At 39.2% G+C, this 15,410-nt stretch overlaps 1 protein-coding gene across 1 annotated transcript; it reads left to right on the forward strand.

Annotated features, from left to right (window-relative positions):
• The first annotated feature begins 1,205 nt into the window (after positions 1-1,205).
• timeless (timeless circadian clock) lies at positions 1,206-11,093 on the forward strand. Its single transcript, XM_053316591.1, has 29 exons — positions 1,206-1,296; positions 1,443-1,596; positions 1,962-2,076; positions 2,551-2,613; positions 2,766-2,867; positions 3,004-3,159; positions 3,258-3,391; positions 3,899-3,986; positions 4,090-4,266; positions 4,834-5,051; positions 5,138-5,241; positions 5,337-5,506; positions 5,592-5,714; positions 6,227-6,378; positions 6,460-6,557; positions 6,642-6,765; positions 6,900-7,101; positions 7,188-7,327; positions 7,505-7,584; positions 7,698-7,821; positions 7,941-8,023; positions 8,159-8,313; positions 8,692-8,923; positions 9,191-9,259; positions 9,415-9,533; positions 9,712-9,946; positions 10,304-10,355; positions 10,450-10,517; positions 10,726-11,093. The coding sequence occupies exons 1-29, from the start codon at positions 1,215-1,217 to the stop codon at positions 10,854-10,856; spliced, it is 3,750 nt and encodes a 1,249-aa protein (XP_053172566.1). The 5' UTR covers positions 1,206-1,214; the 3' UTR covers positions 10,857-11,093.
• Positions 11,094-15,410: the final 4,317 nt, after the last annotated feature.

Raw genomic sequence — 15,410 nt, forward strand, 5'->3', positions numbered from 1 at the left:
GTTTGCTGGCTCGGTTGACCTTAAAAGTCAAACTCAGGGCACAAATATCTCCTTAATGACGTATTTCCACATCCGCTGTCTTGGCGCGATACTTGTCTCAGCTGTCAGAGCTGTGTAACAACAGGCTGAAATAAACGACTTACTGATAGAAAATAAATCCAACATTATACACCACCGGCTGCTGGACACGGCAGATGGAGAGTTGCAGCATTTGACTGATCTGGTAAGTTATTTAGGCTCTTTTATAAAGTCGTTTCGCGGTCTCCGTCGTTAAACTGCGGCTAACTAACTTGGTTGGTATCGTAGCAGAAAGTATCAGCTAACAGTTACTTTAACAATGTGTAGAAAACCCGTCCTGTGCTGTGTTAAGATACTTTAACTAATGTAAGCCTTTAACCTTAAATTGTCTACCTAGCAATTACAGTCAATAATTGTGCATTGACCTGGCGTAAAGTTGTGTTAGTTTTGATTCGGCAGCAAAGAGTCCAAAATTGTCCTCCAAAGTACCAAATGACTCACTGGATGTAACACTAGAGGCAGCTTGCTTTGTCTGGGATTTCACTTGATCTACAGGGAACGTTTAAAAGCTTAAAAATATAGGTAATCTGTGGATGATTATATACAGACCCCACTTAAATTATTAAAACTTTCCAGAAGTCTTTAATCAGCTTACTTGAGCAGAGTTGGGCAGACACTTGCAGTGCATTAAAACAAAGTTGTTGATGTAGTAATCCCAGTGGTTCCTAAAGTGGAGTTAGAGGGACCACTAGGGGTCTTTGAAACAGTTTCAGGAGGTCTCCAGGAAAAAACTCTCTTTCTGTTATATAATATTTTACAGCAGAAATTTTGATATTGATTCCTGTGTCACCACAAATCAAACAGGGGGCAATCTAATGCTCATATACTTAGAGGCTATTGACAAGAACACGTTTTAAATCCCTTGAACTAGGAGATTAATAAACACAATCATGTCCAGTTACTGTCATTATCGATTATTGATTGTGTTGGCCTTGTCCTAGAGAATTACATATGAAACTCAGGAACACAGTGGGTGCAACATTTTGTTGCTTTGTCCTGATCTGTTTGGGAGTCACACTGTAAATAAGTTTCTTTCTCTTCTTCACTGTTTCTTTTTCTCTGCTTTACTGCATGACTGATCACATAGATTGAACCCTCATCTTTGTGCTGGCTGATGGTGTTTGGACTTACTCAGGATGAATTGCGAGCTCTTGGCAACGTGTAGTGCTCTTGGCTACTTGGAAGGAGACACCTATCACAAAGAAGCTGATTGTGTAGGTGAGTGGTGTCAGATGGTAAAGATGTATAATCTGAGTTTCCTGCCTCATGAGATGGATGGGTAGTATACTGATGTTATTGATAAAGAGCAGAAAAGCATCTATGCAAGCCCTATTTTCATGTATCTCATGTATTTGTGTTTGCAGAGAGTGTGAAAGACCTGATCCGGTATTTGCGGCATGAAGATGACACCCGTGATGTCCGCCAGCAACTGGGTTCAGGACAGATTGTACAGAATGACCTTCTACCTATCATCACTCAGCATGGAGAAGACAAAGTCTTGTTTGATTGCTGCATCAGGTAGACGCCCCCTGACGAAACTTCTCTCTTGAACCTAAAATCTATCCTGATGAATATTTATAAGCGAGATGAAACAAACTATATATTTGTTAATCTTTCATAAAACAGTCTCATAATGCATATCAGTGCCACTATTGTTAGACATTACTGCGTGCTGTTTTACTAAAGAAATATTTCATCACAGTTATTCAGAAATGTACAATTTTATGCAATACTAGCAATCTGTAAGTGTTGCTAATACTTTTGAACAGAATTAACAGTATTTCCTGAAAGCTGTATATGATACTGAGTCAGAAAGCTGGGTACTTATGTAAACCTTTTTTTGTTGTTGTTGTTGTTGTTGTTGTTTTCTATTGTTTTTCCAGGCTCATGGTCAATCTCACTCAGCCTGCCATGCTTTGCTTTGGTAAAGTCCCTGATGACCCCGTGTTTAGACATCACTTTTTGCAAGTGACATCTCATTTACAAGACTGTAAAGAGGTATTGTTCCCTTTTATAAAAGTAATTGTATTTACATTTTCTTAGGGCTACATTTAATACATTTCAATTATTTTCATTATTGATTAATCTGTTGATTGTTTCTCAATTAATAGAATTGTTTTTTGGTCAGAAAATGGGGGAAAATGTCAATCACTGTTTCCCAAAGCCAAAAATTGCATCCTCAAATGTCTTGTTTTCTCCAGACCAACCCAACATATAGTTTAACATCATAGAAGACTAAATAAATCTGTAAATTTGAGAAGTTGGAATCAGAGAATTTGTACTTTTTTTTTTTTTCTTCAGATCAACATAACTGGTGATTAATTTAATCGCCTCTACGTTTTCTTATATGTATTAATGTCTGTATGGTAAATATTGAGGAGTTGGATAAGTTCTTCTGTTACAACCATAACAATTCATGTTTATCTGCACGTGTTAAACATGGTAATAAGCGTCATCTGCCTTTGGTTTCAGGCATTTGCCAGTGAGGCTGTGTTTGGTGTTTTAAGTGAGACATTGTACAACCTTCTACAACTGGTAAGTGATTCACTGGTAAACATTAACAAACAGTAACATTTTTACTTTAGCACTTTCCAAGATTGAATATTGAAGTTTTTCAAGACTATAAAAGTAAAAATGTGTTTGTGCTTTTCTTCCTGTGTCTCCCAACTCACACTCTTTCCCTTCAGGACTGGGAGCAGAGACAGGAGGAGGATAACCTGCTGATAGAAAGGATTCTGCTGCTGGTCAGGAATGTGCTACATGTACCTGCGGACCCCTGTGAGGAGAAGGTCTGACTCTAACACGAGTACCAGCATGATTATCAAAAAGGCAGAGCTAAAGCTGTCCTATACTGAACTACTCTCTCATTTGCCCCTCTTCTCACCTTACTTCCTCCTTCCCTAACTTCTGTCACTCCTGATGTAGAAGGTAGATGATGATGCCAGCGTCCATGACAGGCTGCTGTGGGCCATTCACATGAGCGGTTTCGATGACTTGGTCAAGTTCCTGGCGTCGGCCCAGAGTGAGCAGCAGTGGAGTATGCATGTATTGGAAATCATCTCCCTCATGTTCAGAGACCAGGTTAGACAGAAGAATCTCTTCGGAGGTACACGTGTCTAGAGATTTCCAGCTGTTTTGTGTGTTTGAGTTTTATCTTCTTTTGTTTTTTTCCCTGACAGACACCGGAAGCTTTGGTGAGCGCTGGTCAAGCTCGCTCAGCAGAAGAGAAGCAGAGAGACGCTCAGGAGCTTGACGCACTGAGACAGAAGGAGCTTGCAGAGAAACGGTCTCGCATGTTACACAGAGGAACCAGGTACATGGCAGCAGATATACCACTTGCAGTATTTGCCAGACAGAAAGGGAAGCTCGTATAGCAATCATACCTCTTAAAAACTCCAATCTGAATTACCTGTACCTGAGTGACCTGCTGCAGTGCCTGGGTGATCAAAGGAATAAGTGTATTACAGGAGAACCACAAGTCTTAATTCTTCAGTCCAGGAATAGATTGTATTTCACTCACAGGTGAAATACTGCTCATCTGGACTTTTATTTATTGCATTATACGTTATACGTTATATTTCAGATTCATCTGTATATACTGTTACATATGAACAGTATACATATACTTTGTGTAAATGATTAATGTTTCAGTGTACACTTAATTCTAACATCCATAGACAAATATCTATCGTATCTATCGTATCTATCGTATCTATCGTATCTATCTATTGTATCTATCTGTCTATCATCTGAAAAACATATGTATATTTCTATTGTATTTTGCTTGACGGTGCATTGATTGTTGTTTTTGTTTTTTCAGACACTCCCGCTTCAGAGGAGCCTTTGTTATTCAAGGCCTTAAGGCAATTGGGGACAAAGATGTGATTTATCACAGAAATATTCATGATGTGAGTTGTAGAATTACTAATATCTGTGATACTAGGATTGGTGATGCTTGCAAAACTCCTCTCATAATCATGAATCTGTCTCCTTTTTTTTTTTTTTTGTTAGTTCAAAAACTATACTCATGATGCAGGTAAAGCAGTGAGACGTGTTCCCAAGAGGAATCGACGGGCACAGGAGTGTAAGGACAAACGCCGCTCTGCCTTAAACGTTCGACTCTTCCTGCGAGAGTTTTGTGTGGACTTCTTGGAAAACTGCTACAATCGGCTCATGTACCTTGTCAAGGTTAGCCACTGTAACATGAATGATGATTTTCTTGTCACACTGACGCAAAATCACACTTCCTCCTTTGGTGAACTGATACAAAAAAACATCTGAATTTTTCCAATTAACTACTGTGGCCTGTTTTATGTTAATAGCTGTCTGACGTCCTCCTATTATGTACACAAGAAAGCGGCGTGGCCCAATGCATTTCTTACTTTTTCCATTAACCTCACTTTCTGTTTCTAATATTGATTTCCACTCTGGACCATTAAAAGTTGCAGTTTTTATTAATAGTTGGTGTAGATTTATTCATTTTTTTTATGAATGTAGGATTCATACACATCACGTTATTATTTGATTAATTCAGATACATGGTTAAAGTATTCATTTTTGGTGAGCTGCAATTGGAACATTTATTTCCTAGGCTGTGCACAGCACACACACTTGCAGGGAAATTACACCATTATTATTATTGCTGTATACAGTTTTCAGTTTTGTATACTTCTCGTAAGTTTCAGAAGCCTTGTTATATACAATAGAAAGTATAATACTCTCAGCACTTCTTGTTCTTTCTCGTTTCTTTTACAGGAAAGTCTGATTCGAGAGCAGACTCAGCAACACGATGAGACCTACTACCTCTGGGCACTCAGCTTTTTCATGGCTTTCAACCGGGGCAACGGTTTCCGTGCTGATTTAGTGTCTGAGACCATGTCCATCCGTGCTTTCCATTTCATTGAGCGCAACGTCACCAACTACTATGAGATGATGCTCACTGACCGCAAAGAGGCCACGTCCTGGTCCCGCAGGTAGGAGGTTCACTAGGAAGCAGGTTATTAGAAAAATGTCAAAATCTGTTAGTTGGTCGCAGACTGATAACATGTTGTTTTTGTAGGATGCACCTGGCACTAAAAGCATATCAGGAACTGCTGCTGAATGTGAACGAGATGGACCGCTCACATGATGAAACCATCCGTCAGAGCTGCAGTGTTATTAAAAGTAAGACCCTACTAGCTGTAGTTCAGATAGAGTACTCTTTGAAACTTTGAAATATGAAATCCTGTTTTCCTCATCTATTCACTGTCACCTTCAAGGTAACATATTCTACATGATGGAGTACAGGGAGATTTTCCTGACCTTGCTGAGGAAGTATGATGAGACCAGACAGCCTCACTCCTACCTCAAAGACTTGGTGGAGTCAACTCATCTCTTCTTGCGTATGTTAGAACGCTTCTGCAAAGGTCGCAAAAATTTGATGGTTCAGGTAGGTTCTCATGCTAAATTTGTGTACATTTTTACTGTTTGTACCTGCTTGAAATGTTTAATATCTAGCACTGTTAACTCTACAGAAAAAGCGAGTGAAGCGGAAAAAGTCTCGAGGTGGAAAAAAGCCTACTGTAGAGACTAGTCCAGAAGCCCTGGCAGATACCTGGAAGGTTGTGGAGGAAGAGCTGAAGGCTACAGGGCTTCAGGTCAGTGTGGAGATCTAACTCAGAGAAGGAGCAAAGAGATAATCTCCTCTCGTCTGGATTCATTGAATTTCAGAGGGAGGTTGTCAAAGGACAGATTTTGCATGTGCAAGTGTGTTCGGCTTCAAAGACGTTTCTGAAGGTCTGTAATCAGGATCCCCTTTGACGAACCTCTTGAAAGACATGATTTAGGGCTTTAACCATTTAGTTTGAAAAACAAGTCCCATTTTCTGGGTTTCTAACTGGATATTAAGCTCTTATCTATAATAAGAGTATACTGTAGACCCTCTGGGTCATTCTGTGACAGTAGTAAGAATATTTTTGTAAAAGTTTCATGAGTTTACTGTCGCATGCATCATTATAAAGGCAAAGCTATTGTCCACAAAGCTCAGCTCATACACAATAAATGCACTAGAGTGGATTAGATCTTAATGAAAATTTTAAAGTAATAAACAACTCACTAACCCTAACCCAAATGGGACACATTTGGTCTGTCATCTGCTCTCTGTCTGCAGGTGTCAGGGGCTTTAACAGAAAACACTGTGCCATTTGATGCCACATCTGAAACTCCGCTTGAGGAGCAGCGGACTGAAGCTATGGTGCGGGTGCAGGATGCCCTGCTGGCACGACTGGGTCCAGAAGCTTTGGCACTGATGCGTGCTGCCAGGTCAGTGAGACTCAACACACTGCAACAACCTCTAACACATCAAGTGTGTAGTATATAAATATTAAACATTTTCATACTTAGGGAGGTGTGGCCAGAGGGAGATGTGTTTGGTTCAGCTGATGTGGAACCTGAAGAGGAACTGGAACTCCTCAAGCAGATACTGCATGCCAACCTGCCCAGTAAGTGTTTTAACTTTATATTTATGTGAATATTTGCGCCATAATATATGTGCAGCATTCAAACCTTGCCTTTTAAAATTTCAGGATCATCTCTTCCAGAGCCTGTGGTAGAGGAGGATGATGATGCAGGGTTAGAGTTGGAAGAAGAAGAGTTGGAGTCTGTCCAGGTTTCTGAAACAGAGTTCAACTTTCTGGACTTTATCAAGAAGTGAGGAAAAGTTAGAAATATCCCTCAGAACATATATCTGCCACTGCAAGGCAAATAGTAGTTTTGAGTTTACTTGCTAAAACATTTTGTGACCTTCCCAGTAAGGCATGGTATTCTTCTCTGACCCCTCACAGGTTTGCCAACCCCAGTATTGTGCGTCCATACCTCCTCCTGTTAAAATCATACTCAAAAAACACACCTCACACTAACCACTGCATTGCTCGCATGCTGCACCGCTTGGCAGTCGACCTCAAAATGGACGCCCAGCTTTTCCAGCTGTCAGTATTCCACCTCTTCAACAAGATCATGAATGACCCTGCTGCAGCTGCTTATAAGGTACAGTAACAACTGTAAGCAAGCTGTTTGTGATGTGAGGTGAACTATAGACTTACTTATATACTTTCTCTCTCTCTCCCTCACAGGAACTAGTGACCTTTGCCAAGTATGTGCTGAACCGTTTCTTTTCACTGGCAGCACAAAACAACAAGGCATATGTTGAACTGCTGTTCTGGAAAAATGTGGGGGCTGTACGTGAGATGACTGAAGGCTACAGCAAAGACGGGTTGGTGCTTTCATTGTTTTGTGTCTCTTCTCTACCAATGTGTGTCATGTTAAACTGACCCTTATTACTTACAAGTGAAATATGCATTTGTATGAAATTGTAGGGCATACAAATAACAAAGTCCAATTTGTGTTCTGCTATTTGAAATATTGCATCTTGTTCATTTAAATGTTTCAGACAGGGAAAGAAACCAACATGGACTGAAGAGGAGGAACTGGAGTTGCGCAATCTTTATGAAGAGCACCGACACTCTGAAGGTCTGCATGCGTTTTGTTCTTTGCTTGCCCATCTTTTCCTGTCTGTCGTATTCTTATAAGTTTCACAATGTGTAATTGAGTCTAATACTCTGTCACTGACGTTTGATTCTTAGTGCCAGACATTGTGGAGACTCTGCTGCCATTACTCAGCGATGCAACCCGCACTCGACGCCAGGTCGTGATACAGTTGGTGCATATGGGACTGGTGGGAAATGCTAAAGAACTGAAGAAGCAGAAGTACGTACAGACAGCCTGAGTCATTTATTTTATGTACTCTAGATTGGTTTGGTTTGTAATCTTATATATATTTCAAATGTTGAGACCATTTTTAAAAGGATTGTACTTATTTCACAAAGGAAAGGTACACAGATTGTTCTTTGGACTGAAGACCAGGAGGAGGAGCTGCAGATGCTTTATGAGGAGTTCAAAGACTCTGACGGTACATATTGAATACCATATCATCATTGTAAAAGCCATGACTAGAGAAAGCAGTAGCCTGTTTTTGTACCTCATTTATTTGATGTCATTCATTTGTCTCTTTAGTAGATCAAACTGATTGTATGTATTTCCACAGATGTGCTGGGTAATATACTGAAGAAGCTTACAGCCAAGCGCTCTCGTGCACGTGTGGTGGATAAGCTACTCAGTATGGGGATGGTGTCTGAGAGACGAGAACTTTATAAGAAGAGGAGCCGTAATAATCAAGCGAAGAGTTCTGGTAGAGGAATGGTAAAGTTATTTTAGTTTTACTTCGTACTTCTTTTACAGTAAGACTGTAGAACCAATTGAGAAAGATGAGATGATTATGCCACTGATACAAAAATAAGTATATCAAAATAAATAATATTTGGACAGTTACACATGTTTTGTTCTTCAGGCTCTGTCCTTCAGCAAATTCAATTTTTAAAAAAAGGGATAGTACAAGTGCCTATTTTCAGCTTTAATTTGATGTGGTTTACACCAATATAGAATAAACTGTGTGAGAGATATATAAAAAATCATCATGTTTAATATTTAGTTGAAAATCCATCAGCAGACGCTTTCTATTTTCCCTGGTGAGGCTCTCCTCTACTTTACTCACAGTCTGGTCTGTATTTTCTCCCACAGACTGAAGAAGATTTCCTATCTGGACTAACACAAGAATTTCCAGATGACCTTGTGGACAGAGATGATGACGAGGATGCGTCTGAGGAGAGTGAGGAAGAGGAGGAGGAAGAAGAAGAAGAGCAAGAGAGAGAAAAATCAAAAAAAAATGGAAGACGGAGGAGCCAAAGTGTGCAGTCTCCAGTAGAGAGGAGAGCTGATGTTGGCGCCATGGTGTCTAATCTGCATCAAGAAGGTGAGACAAAAGCCAAACTGTCCACAATAGTTTTTACACCTGATTTAAATGGATATTGGGAAATAGTGAAAAATTGTAGATATTAAATACGATTAGAAAATATAAAGTAATACCAGAAGCTGTTTCTGTTAGATGAAGTATGATGTTAAGCCTACAGACTTTGGTGTGTATACAGATTTTCCTGAATTATAGGATTATTATTATTGTATTATTTAGGATTAGTTTTGTTTTGTGTTTATTTATTTATATATATTTTTTTAATTAAAGGGATGTCGGGACCTTTGTTGTGGCTACAGAATTGCCTGAACAGAACAGCACTTGACCGTGAAGAAGATGGTAAGTTCAACTTTCAAAAAAGTATTCCTAGAAAACCAACTTTTCTGTTTTGCAATTGTTTATGGGTTTGTGAATGTCTTATTGTAATTAGTGGTGTTTAGTCATTTGAAACACATGATCTGATGTGTATGATTATGATGTGGTCCATTCACCAGACTTGTCCCAGCCTGTGGCACTCGTCCCTCTGACTGAGGCAAATGAAGATGCAATGGAGAATAAGAGATTTCAGAAACTGTTACGCAAACTGGGGATGCGAGCACCTGCAGATGAACAGGTGTGGTGTTTTTATTTATATATACCCTTTATTTTGTATATATATGTGTGTGTGTGATTGCAGAATAATGAATAAATAACAGATACATTAAGATACACCTGATGGTATAATACTATATTGCTTACATTGTACATATATATAAATCAATGGCAGTAATTGTTCATTATTTGGTAATCAGGAGACATTTTGGAGAATCCCAGCAAAGATAAGCCCATCTCAGCTCCGGAGCACAGCTGCAGCTCTTACTCAGAGAGAGGACGAACCTGAAGGTGTTGAGGATATGGAGGGACAGGGGAGTCTTACTGAAGAACCCCGAGAGGAGAAGGAGGAGGTCTCAGGTGAACAGAGAACACAAGCTCTGAGAGCACTGCTGCTCGCCCGCAAGAGGAAACTTCCCACCACAGAAAATGACGGTATGTGTAGAAGTTTCTTATTCTGTGTCTTGTCTCACAATTACAGATGTGCGTTAAGTGTCATGTTACTCTGCTGCACATAATAACCTGTTTTTGTCTAGTGAAGTAGCCAAAAATGTGGTTTCGACAGTGAGAAACCTGCAGCTACAAGTTTGAAAATTAAAGTGTACAGTGTTGTAATCAGTATTAAGTGATGTTAAGCTTCTCCTGTGGTACGACTGGGATATTTGCTCGAGGACGAAGAGCCAGCACAAGGCAGCTAAAAGAGATGTGATGTGTTCAATTTTAGATGTTGATAAAACAATCAAGGCTCAGCTCTTTGACCTGAGATAACTGTTATTTTTATGTTTTTCTTAGCTCCTGTGTCAGATGTCACCCCTTCTGAGGGTGTAGACGGTACAGTTGAGAGGTGATGTATCAACCCCTTGTTTTTGAGAAATAAGCCAAATTCCAGCCCTATCAGTAAATCTTCTAAATCCTTACTTTGTGCCTGTTCATATCAGATCCCAAAAAAAGACTTCAGCTAAAAGAAGCAGAGTGCTGGACGACGACGATGATGATGAAGAAAAAGGTATTTCACTTGGCTGTTTTGATAAGGACTAATAGGATACCTACACAGCCAGAAAGATAAAGGCTCAAAGTGAACCTGGATAAAGATTTCATGTGTAGCTTTACATCTGTGCCATAGTAGTCCAGGACCAGTATTGGGTCTCTCACAGCAGAGGTGTTTAATCATGACTGTACTTCAGCGTTTGGCTCACACAGTGCTGTCTTTACAGAGGATAAGTCCACCGCTGCCATGGACCTGGATAAAAATGATGACGCAGATTCAGACAAGGAGGATATTTCTGCACCTGTGAAGCGTAGACGGAAGATGGTCTTAATTGATGAAGAGGAAGATGAGGATTAGTCAACTGTCTCTAATGGACTGTGAAACCCGCAGGCAGGGGAGACATAAAAGTCCCTAATTTTGCTCAGAGGTAGGTGCAGCCCTCTGGGGGTCTACAGTCCACACAGCAAAAACTCCATTAATGGGAAACCAAACAACCCGTAAACCTCCATGTATATAGATAGATCCTGTTAAGCATCTTTTCCCTTTTGTCATCTCTTTGGTAAACAATAGATCAGTGCATTTGTTTAGTTGTGATGAAAACTTTCCTTTTAAGTTGTTTTTCTTGCATGGACATCATACAGACGATGCACTAATGTGTTGCATCAGATAACTTTCATAATTCCAATAATCAGATGTGATTTGATCTGAAAGCTGCAGGTTAATTGATTTGTTTGTGTTTTCTTTTTATAAAATTGTGTGTACGTATTTTTCTGTCATGTTCACTTTGGATATCTGAGTAAAATTCATACTTGCAAATCAATAAAAAAAGCACTGTTGTCAAAATAGTGGCTCCCTGGCAGTTTTTTTGTCACTTTGTTGCACTGCCTAGTTTCAACACTGGTGGGCACATGTTTCCCTTTGAGGAAATATTTGGGGATATATCTCTTTTAATTTAAAACATATTAATTATTTAGAGCTAAAATTCATAATGAAATGAATACAAACACTTAAAATAGATAGTTTTAAACAGCTGTCTAGTGAGTGAGAACAGGCACAACAGGGAACACAACAACATTGCAAGATACTTTGAATTTGATTTACACTTCTGCATGAGAATACCTTTTTGACTAAGCTTTCCTAAAAATGGGGAATCCTATATCCTCTGTATGTCAGCAGTCGCTGCCTGTAGTCATCCACGTTTTCCAGCTGTGTCGGAGGTGGTCTCTTGTCCTCACATCTGGACCATGTTAGTAACTTCCTGTCACAGCATCTGCTCTGCCCCCATCCCACTGAGCCAGAAACAGACCTGACAATCCACAGATACTGCTGTGAGTTAAGCACATGTGCACAGTTGTGGGCGGTTGTAGTTCATGAAGCTAAGAGGCTAAAGGTATATCACTTCCTTTGAACACAGAAACGCATGTGTGAATGAATTTACCAAGCTTAGACAGTCTGAAAATTACACAAACCGATGACTCATTGTTTTGTCACCAGAACATAAACGCAAACACCTGGAGGCTGTCTTACACACGTGAGGAACAGATGCATTATAACAATCATTAAATGTTGCGCAAACTCTCAGAAAATAGATGCCATATTTTTATAAGTGAAAACAAAGACTTGTCTTTATATTGAAAAGGGATAGAAACTTCAGTATGAGTCAACACGTTTCATATATGAAACAACAGATTGGGAGATTTTAGTTGACAGAACAATCTCACCACAAACTCTATGTAGTAGCTGTTACAGAGCTTTCGATCACATATAATCATCAGCAGATGGAGTTTACTCATTTTTTGAGAAATTATGCAAGTCCAATTTTTCATTTTTTCTGAGGAATTTAAGAACCATTTGTCCATGTTGTCAAAGAAGCTAAGGTTCAAAGTCCAGTCTTGGTTTAAGAAACAACAGTTGAGAAAACAATCTCACAACTAGGTCCTAGACAGCATTAATCCATGTGTGGTTCACAAGTTGTAGAAGGCCTTACAGTGATTCCTCCACCGCTTACTGTCATTTACCTTCAGGCACATTCTAATGTTTGGATAAATGTTCAGTTTGTGTGTGGAGGGTGGGTGTTACCTGACTTGTTTATCATATCATTTATTCTTCCCAGAACTCTCTTGGATTGGAGTTGAGCATGTTGCAACACAACAAGAAGCACATGTAGCCATTACCATACTGCTATGGGGAGCTTTTCATGTAGAATTGAAGGAATGAATTCTAAGGAACTCGTCAGCTGCTCACTTGCAGTCATTTAATCAACAGTTTATTTTATTCTCTGTACAAGCAAACATTAAGTCTATTGCTAAATCCTCTTGAAAACACAGTGAAAAGAGGCTTAGAACAATGTGCCAATAAAATATCAAGTTACTGGGACACTGAAAGGCACAAAATCTTGGAACCTACAAGCCACGTCAAAGTATTAATGTGTAATCTTCATGATCTGCTCAGTCAGGTTTTGACATGATCTCTGTATACTGTTTAACGTAGACTGTGGATACACTGAAGGTGGGAAACGATGAACACGTGTGGCTGCAGAATTGTTATGTGCTGTGGCCATAGTGTCTATGGTCATGGCTCTAAATAAATAAGACCCTGATCTTTGCACACACGGCCACCTCCTCCGGTGTACCCTGTGGAGAGAATGAAGTGCTCCCTCAGTCTGCACTCACAGCTGTAGCTCATTCCCTCTGAATATAATCCACAGGGTCCTGTGTCACCAGTTGGTGCTCTCTGAATCCTGCAAATCCCCATTCCTCCTCGGTGTTTCATGTATAAATATAAAAGGGAGTAGGGAATGAGTTAGCCTGTAATATATACAACTTGTCCGCCTGGACATTCAAACACATGGTCACTGTCTTAACACATGGAGCTCATTAAACTTAGACACTTTTATATGTTAGTCATGGTGACTACTTTCTAATTAGCACCCTTTATAAAGAGTAAATTGTAACAAAGTATTTAATTAATGGTTAATAAAAATGTACTAATGCTTTATAAATCTGTGATAAGCCATTAATTCAATACATTTGACTGGTGACTCATTAACAGACAATCGTGTGTCATCAAGTGTGCACTTAATGTTTATAAGGGATTACTATTAAGTCAAAAGTTTCTCCCTTTCTAATAAGCCAAAAGCAAAAGTTAGGAAGACATAATATAATTATAAATGTGAATAAGAAATCCATCCAGTCTCCATAAATAGGTTTTGGATTTCAGACACACTGCAGCAATTTTCCACAAAAGTTACACAGTTCCAGTCCTTCTGAGTGCTTTATGTGAATGATCAAATAGTGTCTTTTATATGGAGAAAGATGAACCTAGTGACTCAAAATAGTGTTATTAATTAGAGTGCTATATAAAACATTAATAAATTAGTTATTATTCATTGAAGGCATTATTTTATAAACCCTCTATAAGGGGTACATTATTTAGGATACTACCCATACAGCAATGTGAAAATACTCCATTACAAGTAAAAGTAAAACATAGTTAAAGTAGTGGTTGGTCCCTCCGACTGATATATTATTATATATGACATCATTAGATTATCAATACTGAAGCATCAGTGTGAGCAGCATGTTACTGTTGTAGCTGCTGGAAGTGGAGATAGTTTCAACTACTTTATATACAGTTAGCTAGTTTAGATCCCAACCTAGGGGTCGGGTCCCTCCAATAGGTCATCAGGTAAATCTGAGGGGACCTGACATGATTAATGGGAGTGGAAAGAAGAGTACCCTAATCTGTTTTCAGTTTTTGAACTTTTTTTCTAATTTGTGATTTTTTTGCTGAAATTTTGGATCATTTGAACATTTGTTGAAATGAAACCACATAAAAAGTTTGGAGAGAAAAATAACTGTTTAGTGGAGCTGTTAACAACTCATAGACGGAATCCCATTGCATTCACTTGAAAAAAAGGAGGAAAAAAGCTGTTTTTCTGAGTAATCTTTTTCTGTTTTCTGAGTCATTTTTTTCTGAGTAATATTTTTTCCCCCGTTTTTCTGAGTAGTCTTTTTTAAAGTGATGCAATATGATGATCCAGACTATACACTGATATCAAAAGCCAGATGGGTTGAAAAAACCCCCACTGGTTTCATCTTTAACAATGTGTTGTATGTTAATAGCTTATAGCTTATATTGTCATCTGTCTAAAAAGTAACGTAAGCTCACAGTACAACACCTCTTCTTTAAATTCTACATTTATGAAGCTTCATACATTTTCAGTTTTTGTTGACATTGTAAAGAAGGTGATCATTCTACTTCATGTTTATTACTGAGGTCATTGTGGGTGATGCTGGTATTATTAGGGGGCACTATATTGAATGTTCCTAATATTTTATCCTATCCATTAACTTACATGAGAGGGTCAAAATATTAGGGACACCATTCAATATAATGCACCTCAGTATGCCACCACGATTATAAACATAAAGTGGAATTATCACCTTTTTGATAATGTCAACAAAAACTGAAAATAAACTTCAAAAAAGTATAAATTAATGACAGAGCTGTTGTATTAGATTGCACAGGTGTACCTAATGAAGAGGCCAGTGAGTACTAAAGTACAGTGCCACAAAACTGTACTTAATACATTACTCAATTAAATGTACTTACTTTTCTAGATACTGTTGATATATGATACTTCAACAGCCCCCCCCCCCCCCCCCCCCCCCCAATCTCCTCGGTGGATGTCCAGGCAGCCCCTCTCCCCTCCCCGCCCTTCCAACGGACCTACTGAGGGCATAGGGAGGAAGGGAGGTGGAGGGGGGGGCATAGGGACTACCCCGGAGGGAGAGAGCGGGAGGGGGAAAAAACGGTTTTCTCCTTTTGTTTTTTTAAAGTGCCACTCACTCCAAAACTGAGAAAGAGGAGAGGGGTGGAGGTCCAAGAGGAGGGGGAGATGTTGTTGCT

This window comes from Scomber japonicus, chromosome 3 (genome assembly GCF_027409825.1).
Source record: "Scomber japonicus isolate fScoJap1 chromosome 3, fScoJap1.pri, whole genome shotgun sequence".
NCBI lineage: Eukaryota > Metazoa > Chordata > Actinopteri > Scombriformes > Scombridae > Scomber > Scomber japonicus.

Bases quoted from the DNA above. Each gene is read 5' to 3' on its own strand.
- timeless (XM_053316591.1), top strand. From the start codon at position 1,215: ATGAATTGCGAGCTCTTGGCAACGTGTAGTGCTCTTGGCTACTTGGAA. The intron at 7,585-7,697 runs GTCTGCATGCGT...TTTGATTCTTAG, and splicing joins AGAGCACCGACACTCTGAAG to TGCCAGACATTGTGGAGACT. The intron at 8,024-8,158 runs GTACATATTGAA...GTATTTCCACAG, and splicing joins GGAGTTCAAAGACTCTGACG to ATGTGCTGGGTAATATACTG.